At 48.9% G+C, this 12464-nt stretch overlaps 1 protein-coding gene across 1 annotated transcript in view; it reads left to right on the top strand.

Moving 5' to 3' along the window:
• KANK4 (KN motif and ankyrin repeat domains 4) overlaps window positions 1-12464 on the top strand; it is a 116066-nt gene that overhangs the window by 58754 nt on the left and 44848 nt on the right. Inside the window, exons 3-6 of the mRNA XM_011988930.1 lie at window positions 3421-5298; window positions 6920-7031; window positions 9975-10193; window positions 12140-12227. Coding sequence (XP_011844320.1) covers window positions 3421-5298; window positions 6920-7031; window positions 9975-10193; window positions 12140-12227 — 2297 coding nt within the window. The remainder of the gene's footprint in view (window positions 1-3420; window positions 5299-6919; window positions 7032-9974; window positions 10194-12139; window positions 12228-12464) is intronic.

The following is a 12464-nucleotide window of genomic DNA, read 5'->3' as shown; positions in this document are numbered from 1 at the left end:
AGAGAGGGAGGGAGGGAGGGAGGAAGGGAGGAAAGGAAGGAAGGAAGGAAGGAAGGAAGGAAGGAAGGAAGGAAGGAAGGAAGGAAGGAAGGAAGGAAGAAAGAGAAAGAAAGAGGGAAAGAAAGAGGGAGGGAAAGAAAGAAAGAGGGAGGGAGGGAGGGAGGAAGGAAGGAAAATGTGCCCCAGGAAATACCACCATTTGCAACTTTTTTAAACCTGTCCCTTTCCCTCCATTACCTTGAACTCCTCTCACCTTAATCATGTCAGCAGCCTCCCAGCTGATCTTGGGGCCTCTGGTTTGCCTTTCTGTTAATCCTTGGCAAGATGCTCTTTTTGAAATCACATTCAACCAAGTCACCCCCTTGTTTAAAACCCTTTGGTGATTCCCATCACCTAAAGCGTAAAGTCAAAACTTGTTTACGTGCATACAAGTTGCTCCATGATCTGGCTGTTGCTGTCCTTTCCAATTTTATCTTTCTCTACCACGTTTTAAGTACTGGCCATATCAGCTGCATTTATAGAACTTTGAAATACTGTGTGATTTCACCCTCCATCCCTTTGCACATTCTCTGTGGAGAGCTAGATTTTCTGTCTTGGCTATCTATTGCTGCATAACAAGTCATCCCAAAACTTGGTGGCTTAATACAGTAATTTATTATTAGCACAGGCTCAGTTCAGTGATTCTCACTTGGGGTCCCTCCTGTAGTTGAAGTTAGATGATGGCTGAAGACTTTTTTACTCATGCGTGGCATCTGGGCTAGGATGACTGGAACTGCTTGGGGCTGGCTGGGCATTTCCTTACCTCTCTCCACTTGACCTTTCTGTGGGGCTGTTTGAGCTTCCTCGAAACATGGCAGTCTCGGGGAAGGTGGACTTCTTACATGGCAGCTGGCTTCCCAATGAGTGTGCATTCTAAGAGAGCCAGGTGGAAGCTATGGGGCTTCTTATGACCTAGCCTTCAAGATCTCTGAGCATCAGCCATATTCTTTTGGTTAAAGCAGTCACAGGCCAGCCCAGATTCAAAGGCCTGGAAAGGTAGACTCTACCTTTAAATATAAAATTAGCTTGCTTGTCCAAACGGGGTAGGAATTGGTGGTGGTCATCTTGAAGATAAATTGCTACAATGTCTTTTACTCCCTTGTTCTCCTGGCAAGTCCCTATTTATTCATTTATCACCCAGTTGTACGTCACTTTTGTGTAAAGGCCTCCCTCTCCTACCTAGGAAAAATTGGTCTCCAAGTCCAAAAAAAAAATAATTCGCAGAAACTAGAAAAATAAGTCAGGGAAGAAGCCTGTACCATGAGCATGCATCTCTTACTCTCCTTATCTCACTGCATTGTGTGTGTTCGTGTCTCTCCTGCCTCACCATAAATCCTTTGAAGGCAGAGGCTGAACCTGGTTCATCTTGGTGTCCTTATGATCTAGCTTAGCACATAGGTGCTCAATAAATGGGTGGTTGAGGTAAGTGAATTGAATCACAGCTATTTTATAATTTTAACCTAGGGCCTACTACCCTTAAAACCAAGCAATCAACCAGTCACAACATGTTTGTGGAGACCAGCAGTGAGTCACATAAGTCAGTTTCCATTATGGGGCTTCCATTGTCTATATTTTGGGATTCCACAAAGATAAACTGAATGTTTATCATGTGTGAGGCATCGTCCCAAGTACTTTATTATTAATTAGTCCTCACAATAATCTTTTTTTTTTTGAGATAGAATTTTGCTATTGTTGCCTAAGCTGGAGTACAATGGTGCAATCTCGGCTCACTGCAACCTTCGCCTCCCGGGTTCAAGCGATTCACCTGCCTCAGCCTCCTGAGTAGCTGGGATTAGAGGCACCTGCCACCACGCCCAGCTAACTTTTTCTATTTTTAGTAGAGATGGGGTTTCACCATGTTGGCCAGGCTGGTCTCAAACTCCTGACCTCAAGTGATCCACCCACCTTGGCCTTCCAAGGAGCTGAGATTACAGGCGTGAGCCACCGCACCCAACTGTCCTCACAATAATCTTATTTTACCTGTTATTATTCCCACTTTACAGATGATGAGACATAGGAAGGCTAAGTAACTTCTCCAAGGTCATACAGCAGAGATCTAGACCAGGCTCCAGAATCTGTATTCTGAACCTCTGTACTCTCCACTAATGTTCTCTCCTGAGCTCAATATTTTCAGAGACTGTTTAGCAGAATGTCACAGAGGTAATTAAGCATGTCACATGAGGAACATCGAAGAAACAAAGACTATTTAACCTGAAGAAGAAGTTGCTTGGCAACAGGCCCCTATGGATGCAGATAGTTGAAGGACCGGCTTGTTTCCAGCGTCCTCTGTTGCGGTCAACAGGTGGATGCTGCAAGGAGATCCTGGAACCTTGGTGTAATGGAGAACTTCCTCATCATGATGGCCCCCCAGCGTATGGGTTGCCCTGGAAAGTCAAGTCCCATTCTTCTTGGAGGATGGATACCAATGTCCCTTTTGACATTAATTGGCCCTTTTACCACATTTTATCCAGTGTGTGAAAAATGCAGTTTCTTTCTTTTTCTCTTCTTCCCTTCCCCTTCCCTTTCCCCTTCCCCTTCCTCTTCCCCTTCCCCTTCCCCTTCTCCTTCCTTCCTCCCTGCGTCCCTCCCTCTCCCCCTCCCTCCCTCCCTCCCTTCCTTCCTTCCTTCCTTCCTCTCTTCACTGAGTTCCTGACCAAACTAGGTGTTTTCTTACTTGGCATGGGTTTATGAAAGTGAATTTCGTGTTTGTTAAGCACTAGGCAATTTTCAGATGCAAAGAGCGTAGGCCGTGCATGATTACTTGTTCCAGTTCTCTCTGATCTGTGCATACCTGAGGCGCAGGCATCTGCACAAGTTTAAATAATGTAAAAGGCATAACTCATTAATACCTCCGGCTTTAGCAAGATTTACTCCTACCAATTTGAGTCATGCAAGTTAGGGTTTGGTTTCTTTTGCAGATTTCTTTTTTACTGCTGAGCTACTTGTGTATCTTATCCTTCAAAATCTTCCATATCCGAATTGCCAATTAGTACCCTGATTTGGCAAATTCCTGGGCACTTCCGTTTAGCAATTATATGATTCAAACCCACAAAAGCAGTTCAAGACCATTTTGTTTTGCTGGTCTGCAGGCAGATTCCCCAGTAGTAATCCAGATGATGTACGGCAAACTGGAAACCATTCCCTCCCCGTTTCCTTGCAGACATTGGCTAAGTACACATTGATTTAATAAGATGATTTCCCAATACAGCCAAAAAGACTGAGCATCTCGGCATAATTTAGAGGCTATAACATTTAGGAGAAGTCTCATGTGATAGTGTTAAGTTAAAATCAGAGATATTAGGCCTCATCGCCCTGTAATGCTTAATTAACTTTGTGCTTTTTTTTTTTGCTTTTTTTTTTAACTTGTCTTATGTCTCCCAGCCAAAGACCAGTCCTGTCAGGGGGATGAAGAGAAAGACCCTCCGAAGAGGCACCCTTACTCTGTGGAGACCCCATATGGCTTTCATTTAGACCTGGACTTCCTCAAGTATGTGGATGACATCGAGAAGGGAAACACCATCAAAAGGATTCCTATCCACAGAAGGTCCAAGCAGGCCAAGTTTAGCACTCTGCCCCGAAACTTCAGCCTTCCTGACAGTGGGGCTCGCCCCCCCACGGCCCCACCGCCCCAAAACTGGTCCCCAGTGGTGCCAAGGAAGGCATCGCTTGGGACACAGGAGCAAACCCAGTCACTGCCGCTTGGTAATGCCTCCCAGGCCTCAACCAGCGCGAGTGAGGTGAGCTACCACAGGAGGGCCCTGTTGGCAGAGGCCACCAGGCAGTTGGAAGCTGCTGAAGCAGAGGATGCCGAGGTCACCCTTGGGAGTGGACGGCCCCAGCTATTGAGAGCATCCAGCATGCCTGCCACGCTGCTGCACAGCAGGGCTTCTGAGGAGCCAGGTCTCAGCCTGGGGCCTCCTGCCCCTCCTGCCCTCCCTCCCCTTCAGGGTGAAGGCAGCGTCTGCGATGGCACCTTTGGCCCTGCAGAAGGCTTGGCAGGTTTCCACAGCTCCAGCCCACAAGCATCAACTCGGATTCCGGAGCTGGTCCAGGAGGGAGCTGAGCCTCCAGAGGGCACGGTGAAGGCTCCAAATCACCTCCCTCTCCCAGGCCCTCCTTCCTCATTCCAGAATGTGCTTGTAGTTCTAGAGGACAAGGAAGACGAACACAAAGCCAGAAGAGCAGAGGTGGTGTTCAGCCCTGGCTCCCCCACACCAAGCCCTCCTCCTCTGCCATCACCCATCCCTGAGAATGAGCTCCTCCTGGAAGAAATCGAGCTCAACATCAGTGAGATTCCGCCCCCGCCACCTGTAGAGGTGGACGTGAGAAGCATTGGCATCAGAGTGACGGAGGAAAGCCTGGGCCTTGCCAGGGTGGATCCAGGCAGCATCTCCAGCCTGAAACAGCAGGTCTCGGCCCTGGAGGGAGAGTTGTCTGGAAGAACCGAGGAACTGGTGCAGGTCAGAGCTGCCCTCCAGCAGCAGGAAGAGGAAATCAAGGCTAGGGAGCAAAGAATTCGAGAGCTGGAGTTCACTGTAGCCCAACTGGAAGGACAGCTTCACCAAGAGAACACCAAAGACACTCAGGGCCAGACGGACGCCATGGTGAACACTGACCCTGTCCACGGACTCTTGACCAGGGAGTCGTGTGACAAGGGCATTGAGGTCAACCTTCTAGGCAGCATGGAGTCTGAAAGCTGGGGGCACCGAGGAGAGGAAAATGGCCTCCTATGGGGGCCAGATGGTCACAAACAAGGGGATCAGAGCCCAGCAGAACATGTGCCCCAGCTGTCACTGCCACAGGGACCTGAGCAAGTCCTTACCCCCTCTGTACATAGCTTCCTCTCCACTAAACTCAGGATTGAAGAAGCAGACACTGAACAGGAAGGAGGCCCTCAGGGAGGAACCAGGGAAGCAGGAGGCTTTCCGTGGGCCAGCGACAGAAAGACTCCCCCAGCAGGGAGAGAGGAGGCCAATTCCGATCTCCCAGGGAAGGAGCGCCCGGGAAGGCCACCGAGCTCGCCAACGGATGCCACTATTGGGCAGTACGTGAAGAAGATCCAGGAGCTCCTGCAGGAGCAGTGGAGCTGCCTGGAGCACGGGTACCCAGAGCTGGCCAGCGCCATCAAGCAGCCGGCCTCCAAGCTCAGCAGCATCCAGAGCCAGCTGCTGAGCTCCCTCAACCTGCTGCTGTCAGCCTACTCAGCCCAGGCTCCCCCACCCAAGGAGCCGTCGGCCTCCTCCTCCTCCCCGCCGATGGGTAAATACCGTCCATACAGGGGCCTGAGACAGGGAGCCCTTTCTCCTTCACATGATGAGGCAGAGGGAACAAGGTTTTCATTATATTAATGTGTTTTTAAAAAGATTTTAGCAGCTGGGAGCAGTGGCTCAGGCCTGTAATCCCAGCATTTTGGGAGGCCGAGGTGGGCAGATCACCTGAGATCAGGAGTTCAAGACCAGCCTGGTCAACATGGCGAAACCCCATCTCTACCAAAAATACAGAAATTAGCCAGGCATGGTGGTGGGCACCTGTAATCCCAGCTACTTGGAAGGCTGAGGCAGGAGAATCGCTTGAACCTGGGAGGCAAAGGTTGCAGTGAGCCGAGATCACACTGCAGCCTGGGTGACAGAGCGAGACTCCATCTCAAAAAAAAAAAAAAAAAAAAGCAAGAAAAAAAGAAAAAAAGATTTTAGTACTTCCAGGAACCCAGTGGAATAAAAACTGATGTGTGTGACAGTGGAGGCTCGGGACCTCTACTCTTGCCTTTGCTCTAAGGTTGGGTCTGACTGTGAGGCCACTGCCTACAGCTGTATGGATAGCACAGGGCACAAAGATGGCAGCCAGGGAGGGCAAATGAAAGTTGAAAGCCAGCCCACACTCCATTTGCCATGCCTTGCACTGCAGCACCGCATCCACCCAGAGGGGGCTGTTGTCATTTGCATTGTGCAAAGGCAGTGTCTGGGGCCAAGAATGGCCCTGCTGAGTGGACTCCAAACCTCTTCCTGGGCTTTTGCATTCCTGTGTTCCTCTCTGGTTCTTGCACAGTAGAGGTTTTCTATAGCCTGGTTTTGGAGGAACATTATATTGATATCTGGTATAGTTCACTGAATATTTTCTCTGCGTGCATGTGTGTGTGTACGTGCTTGTGTGTGTACAGGGGCAGGAGATTGAGTGCTGCTCACATATGGAACTGGGCCCTTCGGCTGAGCAGCACTTCCTCTTGTAACAGATCAAACCCTCTTCACTGTTGGGTAAAGTGGAACCACATTTTGCTTTACTGGGCAGCATGCAAGTCTGCTTCCTGCCACAAATCACGATTTGGCTGCTTTCTCATTGTTTCGGTGCTAGTTCTAGCCTTGCCGGTTGGGAACCGCCTCCTGTCCTGTTGAGCACAATGCAAGATCTGTGTCCTTGCTTGTGTGTCTACTGTGAGCACGGTGTCATCACCACTCCCGCAACCCTAGTGTCAACATGCATTTGTGAGCCAGGAAGGACCACTGAGATGCCCTTGAACAGAAGTGGGTGCTGGACCATGAGTCCAGAGGCCTAAGTTCTTCTCCTGCACTGCCATTCACTGAGCAAGTGTGGGCCTCAGATTTCCCAGCCGTAAGACAGGGACAGCAATGGCACCTACGCCACATTGTTCTTCATCCACACCTAGAGGGGCATCGTTAACAGAGACAGTTCTCCCAACATTGAGCAGAAAGCAAGGCTCCCCCAAGAGATCTCCAAAACATTGATTTACATGATCTGGTTCCCTGTCCTTCCCTTACCTCTCCACACACCGGCAACCCTTGTCCCCTCAAAGTAATATCCTGGTTTTGCTACATTGCCATGCGTCCCCAAGATCATTCTAACCTGTGATGTTGTGTCTGCCTAGAGATCTCCCCGTTGACCAGCCTTAAATCCATAATGAAAAAGAAAGACTATGGCTTCCGTGCAGGAGGTAATGGAACCAAAAAGAACCTTCAGTTTGTTGGGGTTAACGGTGGGTAAGCATCGCTTGTGAAGCTCAGACTGCCTTTCTTGCTACCTCTCCTGCTATTGTCCTTCACACTCTCTTTTCCTAGGGGGAGGCATCTGGTTTTCATTCCTCTTCAAGGGAATTAATTTCAATGGCCCTTTAAAACTCCATCTCGGGTTTGCATGTGTTTGGCTTCCTGCCAGCTGTGGTGGTCTGTTGGAACCTCTGCTTTTAATATGTCTTGGCTTTGGTCTTCCCCAGGGCCAGGACTCCAGGTGGCTTCTGGGAGTTTTGGGGGTATACGGGCCCTTAGAGGAAGGCATTTAACTTGAACCATAAAACTGAAACTAGTAACAAACTTTGTTAATTCATGGAACTTCAAATTTCGTCCATTTAATTTTTTTCTTCCTTTAACTTCCTGCAAGCCAAGCCCAAGTGTTTGGGGATGAAGATAAACAACTAGACTATTGACTTAGAACATGAACAAAACCTTACATATTCTAGAGAATTGAATGTTCAACAAACACTTACTAAATGCCAACAGTGCGCTCGGTCGTGGAGATTGAAAAGTCAAATAAATAAAGGTGCCTGCCTTTAGCTCACAGATAACAGAAGTAAAAATGAAATGCTGATGTGCTGAGATAAGTTCTGTTAGGCGAGGAAGCCCAAACCCTGAAGGCTGCCCAGAGAGCTCAGGATCCCTGCTAATTTGAGTCACACCAGAAGGGAAGACATTAAACGTCAACAAGGGGAAACGTCAGAAATGATGAACTGGGGCTGGGTGCTGTGGCTCATGCCTGTAATCCCAGCGCTTTGGGAGGCTGAGGTGGACAGATCACCTGAGGCCAGGATTTCAAGATCAGCCTGACCAACTTGGTGAAACCCCATCTCTACCAAAAATACAAAATTAGCTGGGCGTGGGGGCACACATCTGGTAGTCCCAGCTACTCAGGAGGCTGAGGCAGGCGAGTCGCTTGAATCCAGGAGGCAGAGGTTGCAGTGAGTTGCCAAGATTGTGCCACTGCATTCCATCCTGGGCGACAGAGCAAGACTCAGTCTCAAAAAAAAAAAAAAAAAAAAAAGGAAAAAGAAAAGAAAAAGAAATGATAAACTGGGTATCACAGGCGAGTTGCTGTTCCCACTTCCACTAACATCTGACACGGGATTGTGTGCTTTCACAGTTCATGTACAGAAAAGGAGAATCAGCCTAATCTCAAAGCCTCGTGTAGGTCATGTCTCTCCCCAGCTTAAACACCCCCAGTGGTCCCCACTCTGCATCCAAACCTGGAAGAAGCAAATCATGGCTCTGCTCAGCCTTAGTCCCTGCCACTGCCGTTCCTTCCCTCCCTCCAATGGGCTGAGCTCAGGCCCATCTCAGGGCCCTGGCACTTGCCGTTGCCCTGCTAAAGGCCTCCTCTCCTGGACATTCCCTCAGCATTTGTTACTCCAGTGCAGTGATTCTCAGCCTTGGTTGCACGCTGGAAACACCAGGGGAGCTTTTAAAACATCCCAGTGTCTGGGTCCTTTCCCTGAACACTCTGGTTTAATCAGTCTGGGTGCAGTCCACATCCTGGGAATTCTAAACATCCTCAAATGATTCTAATGTACCACTAATGTTAGGAACTTCCGCTCTAATTAAAGTAGCCACTCCTCTTATCCTTCTATCCCATGGCTCTTTTTTTTATTTTATTCATTTTTTGTCACCACCTGAATGTAATATTTCTTTACATGTTCATTTTCTGACTCTCCCTACTAGAATATAAGCTCCACTAGGGCAGGCAGGGACTTTGGTATAGGATTTAGAACTGCCCCGGCACATAGTAGGTGCTCAATAAATTCCTGTTGAATGAATAAGTGAAGTTCCAGGCAAAGTTTTTATGGAAGCAGTTCCAAGATGAGTACTGTTTGGGAAATGTAATATGCCCTCCACTCTGTTAATCACAAACGTGAAAGGTTGTTCCTGCATAATAGAGGAAGAAATATCTAGGGTTTAAGCGAGACAGAATATAAGCATACCAGGGAGCAGACTGGGTTTGCAAATCCATTGAGCACAGGGGTTTTATGTAGAGGCCACCATTCAGAGAAGGGTCCTTAGGGGGTTCAGTGGAAGCCATGGCCACCAGTCCCTGTGGCTGTGTCCAGTGGCCCAAGAACCTGAAATCATCTTACCACCAGCATTCTCCATCAGGGATCTCCTGTTGAATATCAGTAGAGGAGTCAATAAATCTTCCAGGACTTTCCTCCATGGCCTCTGGCCTCTGGTCTGCCAACTCAACAGAGTCACTTATAATTGAACATAAGGGTCACTACCAGGAAAGAGGGCCATGAGTCAAGTGGCCTGTGCTCTCCCTCTTTTTGCTCCAAGCAGTAGTTCAAACAGGTTGCAGCGAAGACAGGCAGATGTTGTGTTGGGGTATCCCACGGAGCGCTGGATGTAGGTGTGGAGGAGTTCATGCCTTGCCACGTGCAAGCTGGGCTGGCGCAGGCTGAAGGGAGGACTCGCTCTCACCCAGAGATGTGAAGATTTGCAGGCAACTTGGTGAACTCAGGGTGGAGGTGGGGATGTTTGCCTGGAGTTGGGCCCCTCTCCGGACCTAACATTAGGATTCCACAAGCAAATGCTTTCATGAGAAATGTTGTGATGGCCTGTCTGGGTCACCAAATGCATCAACCGATGAGGGGACAGGCTACTGGTGGGTTTGCTGCAATGAGCAAAGTTAATTATTTTGACAATGAGCACAGTTAATTGAGTCTCCCCAAATAGCCTCCCTGCACCATGCAGTCAGAAAGACTGCAGTCTTTCCGACACTAAGATTCCTGGGAGCCTGTCACCCTGCCGGCAGGTGTAGAGAGTCGGGGAGGAGGTTAGCAAGCTGCGGAGTGTGACCTGAGGCCCACCCAGCTCTCACTGGTGTTGACATGGGCACTGGGCAGGAAAGACAGGACGAGTGACCTTTGTTTCCTACCCCAGGTATGAGACCACCTCGAGTGAGGAGACCAGCGGTGAGGACAGCTCCCCAGAGGACTTGTCTGACAGTGAGGCTGAGAAGAAGTGTGATGGCCCAGACCACAGGCATGTCAAAGACGCCCACCTCACCTGCGAGGCTGGGCAGGGCATCCCCGAGGGCACCTGCCATGCTGCCCAGGAAAGTGGGGCTGGGGAAGAAGTCCCCCAGTCCAAGGCTGAGAGGTGAGCAAATGGACACAAATGTGGGCACTTGTTCCTCTGAAAAAGGGCAAGGGCATATATCCACCCACTCATGCGATTTGTTCATTCATGTACCCATCCATTCGCCAGTGTTGTTTAAGTCTCTGTTTCATGCCCACACTGTGCACTTATTAAATGAGGCAGATATATAGCTCCTGCTTTCGTGGAAAGTACTGTCACAGCCGGTGTCTACGTATAAAGTCAACATTTACCTAGCGCTGAAACTGTGAAGGACTTTACAAGTATCCTTTCAACAGTCCTGCAGGGTAGAAGTTATTGTGACCACTACACTGTACAGATGTGGAAACAGAGACTTAGGGAAATGCAGGAATGCAGCCAGCAGAGCAGGGACCCCAGCCCCAGTCCTTCTGACTGTTACCCATAAGCTTTTCTGCCTGTCCTGTTGACCATGCTGGCTTTTAAAGTGACGTGTCTTTTTTTTTTTTTTTTTTTTGAGACAGAGTCTTGCACTGTCACCCGGGCTGGAGTGAAGTGGCACAATCTCGGCTCACTGCAACCTCTGCCTCCCGGGTTCAAGTGATTCTGCTGCTTTAGCCTCCCCAGTAGCTGGGACTACAGGCGCCCACTACCATGCCCAGCTTTTTTTTTGTATTTTTTAGTAGAAATGGGGTTTCACTATGTTGGCCAGGCTGATCTTGAATGCCTGACCTTGTGATCCACCCGCTTCAGCCTCCCAAAGTGCTGGGATTACAGGTGTGAGCTACAAGTGCCTGGCCAGTGATGTGTCTTTTAAAGTGATGGGAGCAGCCAGGCACCATGGCTCACAGCTGTAATCCCAGCACTTTGGGAAGCTGAGGTGGGAGGATCCCTTGAGGTTAGGAGTTCGAGACTAGCCTGGGCAACAGAGTGAGACTCTGTCTCTATTTTAATTATAATATTTAATTTTTTAAGAAAAAATAATAGAAGTAAAGTGATGGGAGGTCATATGGGAGGAAAAGAAAGGCATTGCCTTTGGAGTCAGGCATACCTGGACTCCATTCCTGCCTCTGCCACGATGTTACTTTAGGCAAAGTCCTTGAGCTGTGGTTGCCTCAGTTTCCTCATCTGTCAAATGTGCATAATAGCAACTTGATAGGTTTGATTGAGAACTACATGAGAAATAGCAAGTAAATGCTTGGCACAGCACCTCCCACATACTAGGCTCTCAGTAAATGGTAGAAACAAGACGGTTTTTACCATTATCATCACTATGACCATCTCCAGCCTGGCTGCCGGAGGAGTGGTGAACAGTGAACGGGAGCCGATTGTCACCCACGTCAGGGCTGCTCCAACATGGCAGCAAGATGAGGACAGGCCAAGTGAGTCGGCTTATTTGTGTCCAGTGTCTTTAAGCCTCACCTGAGGCCTCTTGGTGCTGAGCCTTCCTTCAGACTAATACGGGAAGAGTGCTTGTCACTGTGGACACCCCAGCTTCAACGAGTCTCATATTACTGACTCTGTTAGTACTTATGCTGTCCTCCATGGAAGAATAACCCGAAGAAATTTTCTGGTATGGATTGGATTCTTTGATTTTTTTTTTCCAGCCTCCCAGGCAGAAAATATGTGGTCCAAAGTCAGAAAGACAGCCCTCCCCTTCCCAGCACGCCAGGAAATGCAGTTGGGCCTGTCCACCACCCCCTACCACAACCCCCTACCTAAATGCTTTGGTTATCGGCCCCAGACCCTGACAAAAGCAGGATTAAATGGGCAACACACTTGGCTCATCTTCAGAAGTGTTCAGAAGCCAAGTCACATCGGCACACACCGTGGTCACTCTGGATTTCTGAAGCACGCCCCCTCCTAGGGCAGTTGCCCAGGTTGGATTTTTGAGCTGCTGAGATGTGAAAAAGGAGGAGAGTGAAAGTCTTGTTTATCAACATGAAGAATGATTATGTAAATATGTGTGTATATGTATTTGTTTTCTTTAGATATAAACCCTCAGAAGAATTTCTTAATGCATGCCAAGCACTGAGCCAGCATCTGCCAGAAACTGGGACCACCACGGACCAGCTCTTGGTACTCTAATTTTTCATTGTCATGTAAAGATTTCCCTTCTGTTTAAGACGTTAACTCTGCCAGGGTGACTTTAGTCCCTTGCAGTGGTGTGAGTGTGCAGTTTACAGTGTGAGGCAGTAGTGTGGGCATGCAGTGATGTGAATGGTGTGAGTGTGCAGTGTGAGGCAGCAGTGTGAGTGTGCAGTGGTGTGAGTATACAATGCACAGTGTGAGGCAGTGGTGTGAGTGTACAGTGGT

This window comes from Mandrillus leucophaeus, unplaced genomic scaffold (genome assembly GCF_000951045.1).
Source record: "Mandrillus leucophaeus isolate KB7577 unplaced genomic scaffold, Mleu.le_1.0 Scaffold341, whole genome shotgun sequence".
Lineage (NCBI taxonomy): Eukaryota > Metazoa > Chordata > Mammalia > Primates > Cercopithecidae > Mandrillus > Mandrillus leucophaeus.
The sequence above is the reverse complement of the archived record's forward strand: the minus strand, read 5'-3'. Positions and strand labels throughout refer to the sequence as shown.